General features: G+C 37.2%; 1 protein-coding gene across 2 annotated transcripts in view; it reads right to left on the bottom strand.

The window, feature by feature from the left end:
• Nucleotides 1–866: 866 nt before the first annotated feature.
• LOC106525710 (ETS translocation variant 5) overlaps nt 867–2,817 on the bottom strand; it is a gene marked incomplete at its 5' end in the record, with an annotated part of 13,163 nt that continues 11,212 nt past the window's right edge. For both annotated transcript variants that reach the window (XM_014020034.1, XM_014020035.1), the window contains 1 exon segment: nt 867–2,454. In XM_014020034.1, the coding sequence (XP_013875488.1) occupies nt 2,221–2,454 (234 nt within the window).

Genomic DNA, 2,817 nt, shown 5'->3' with positions numbered 1-2,817 from the left:
ATTATGACACTACTATTTTTTTGTTTTATTTTATTCTTCTCGTTTTGTTTTCTGAAAACTTTTATTGTGAAATAAAATTGAAAGAAAAAAGTGCAAATACGGGTGCTGTAAGCTTTAACGCTTCTCTTTACAAACACCAGAGGGCGCTGTTTTATTTTATCAAGTCACTATTGTTATTTCTAAGTTCATGCACTTTCTACTGCTTTAAAAACACTTAATATTTGAACTTCTTCAAAATGTAAACTTTCACACAACAGCCACACAAAATGACTTGAACAGAAGCATGTTGGGAGCTTTTCAGCAACACATACAAAATGTTTCACTTCGTTATTTCATTCACTGTTAAGCATCCTAAGTGGTTAATCAAATTTAAATCCATCTTGTTTTTGGCAGAAAATGTGTTTAAGAATTTTAAGATTTGTTTTGTTTTTTCATTTAGACAGCATCACAATATTTTAAAAACAAATTTACATGTCTATAAAACAAAAGGTAAAAAGACCAACGAGAGGTTCAAAACACTCATATGGACAAACAAAATCAAGGAGCTCAGTGCCCGTGTCCCTGATGTGGGTCACCAGGGGCTTGTAGGGGTGCGAGTGGTGGCTGGGTCTCCACCCATGGGGTCCGGCTGGGCTTAGCCCAAACAAGCAACATTGGTTTGCCTTCCTGTGGGCCCACCACCTGCAGGAGGGTCCATGAGTTGGGTGACCTGACTTGCTGCTCTAACCCTGGCCTACCAAAGCTGGCTCTTAGGACGTGGGATGCCACCTCTCTGMTAGGGAAGGAGCCAGAGCTAGCGAATGAGGTTGATACATGGATTTTTCACTGTCCTCAGAAATGAAAAGAAAAAAAAAAACAGTCCAAAGGAAAAGCGTAAAATAGTTTATTGTATCAGTAAAGATGAACAGAAGGCACACAGACAGTATCTGAGGGTAAAAGTTACACCAGTGTCAGTGATCTTATAGTAAAATATACCACAACCACCATCTTCTTCCTGCAGGACTCCCAGAGTTCCTTCCTCTGCAGAGCGCCGACGCAACACGTTAGCAAGCAAGCACAGCCTTTAGCAAAAATATATCCATATATAATTTTACATTTTCTCTACACACTGAAGCAAACAAACTATACAAAATGCAGAAAACTAGTAAGTTGTGAACCACCTGGAAGAAAAGTCCATGCTTGTTATTATTAGCATAAAGAGTGTCAGTATTACAGAATCAAAAAAATACTTTTATCTTAAACCGTTATACCAAAACATACAAGTCCATTTAATGCCAAAAATATCAGCTTTATAACCAAGGAACAGTACACAAAGGACAGTTTGTAATATAGATGATTTACTGTCAAAACTGTCAGAAAAATACACGTGTCCCTTTCAAGCAGTCGGAATTTTAGCTAAAAAAAAAAGAAAAAGAAAGGGAAAAATATAAAACTATATTAGTGCCATGGCTTTGAGATAGTTTTTTGGTTGCAAAACAGATCCCAGAGTTTACAAAATGCAACGACTACAGCGATGGCCATGCTACAAAATTACAACTACAGAGGAACGACAAGTCTTACTGTCAAAATCAAAGAAAATCAACAAAGAAAATAAAATACTGTCACAACTGAAACAAAACAAAAACAAAACTAGATTGTGTTTAAGCTCAACGGTAATTTTACAAAGAAAAAAGCTGACATTGGGATGTTCCCCCTCCCCACAAAATATAAACCATGTTTGCAACCAGATTAGATTTGCACTCTAACAATTCATTGCATCGTATTGTAGTATTAATACATTATTTGCCCTTTTTAATACAGAATTGCAACTTTAAATCTAAATTCTTTTGTAGTCATGAATCTTCTGTAAGTTTTAGTTTTTTGCACAGAACATCAAGTTTTCTTGTACACTTTTGTTTTTTTTTTCATTAACTGCTACAAGTCCCTCYTTGCAGAGATTATTTTTCTCATGATTTCCTGAATCATTCAACTAACAATAAAGACTTTTTGTTTAAAATCTGAATACAAACCCATCATAATGCATTAATTTGAAATGAGAACAAAAGTTTTGGACAAAGAAATGTTTTTTTCTAACGGAGCGAGTTTAACAGTCTTCACTGATTTTCAGCCTTCTATAGAGACYAATTTGAAAATCTTTTTTGTGACAAATAACGTGTTTATCTCAAACACTGCTCAGTAAGATCAGGTTTCACCTCTCTTTAAATTCACTCCAGCTGTGGCTCAGTACGGGTAGCTGTCGGGGAAAGCCAGTCCCTGGACGCATTGCTCCGCCCCATCCACCAGGTAGGGACCCTCCTCCTCGTAGCCAGGCAGYGGGAAGCCGTCCTCCTCGGTGGGGGGCAGGACGGCGTCCAGGTCCACCTTCAGACTCGGCCTCTGGTTCTCCGGGAACGCCATGGAGAACAGCGCGTCGGGGTTGCACACAAACTTGTACACGTACCTTTCTCCAGCCACCTGCGGMAGGAAAAAAATAGTTTGAGACTTTAATTTAACTTGTAAGTTTGTTTAAACTACAATATGAAGATCTGATGRGATGTTAGAGTGTTAATAATAAAAAGTACAACAACTGGTGCTTGAAGTGGAAATAAATGATAAAACAAGAGCTATGGCCATATATATAAAGTAAAGGTCAGTGGCTAAAACAGACATTTAGCTGCTTTTACGTCTAACTTTATTTTTTCTTTCAGATTCTAAACTGTAGAAAGATTTAACTTTTCAGCTACATTTTTAAATATATGCTACTTTTAGTCATTTTAGCTCTTTTTCTGTTTGCTAACATGTAGCTATGGCTCTGGTACTTTTCAATCACCTGTATCT

Source organism: Austrofundulus limnaeus, unplaced genomic scaffold (genome assembly GCF_001266775.1).
Source record: "Austrofundulus limnaeus strain Quisiro unplaced genomic scaffold, Austrofundulus_limnaeus-1.0 Scaffold238, whole genome shotgun sequence".
Classification (NCBI taxonomy): domain Eukaryota; kingdom Metazoa; phylum Chordata; class Actinopteri; order Cyprinodontiformes; family Rivulidae; genus Austrofundulus; species Austrofundulus limnaeus.
This window is presented reverse-complemented; position numbering and strand designations above follow the sequence as displayed.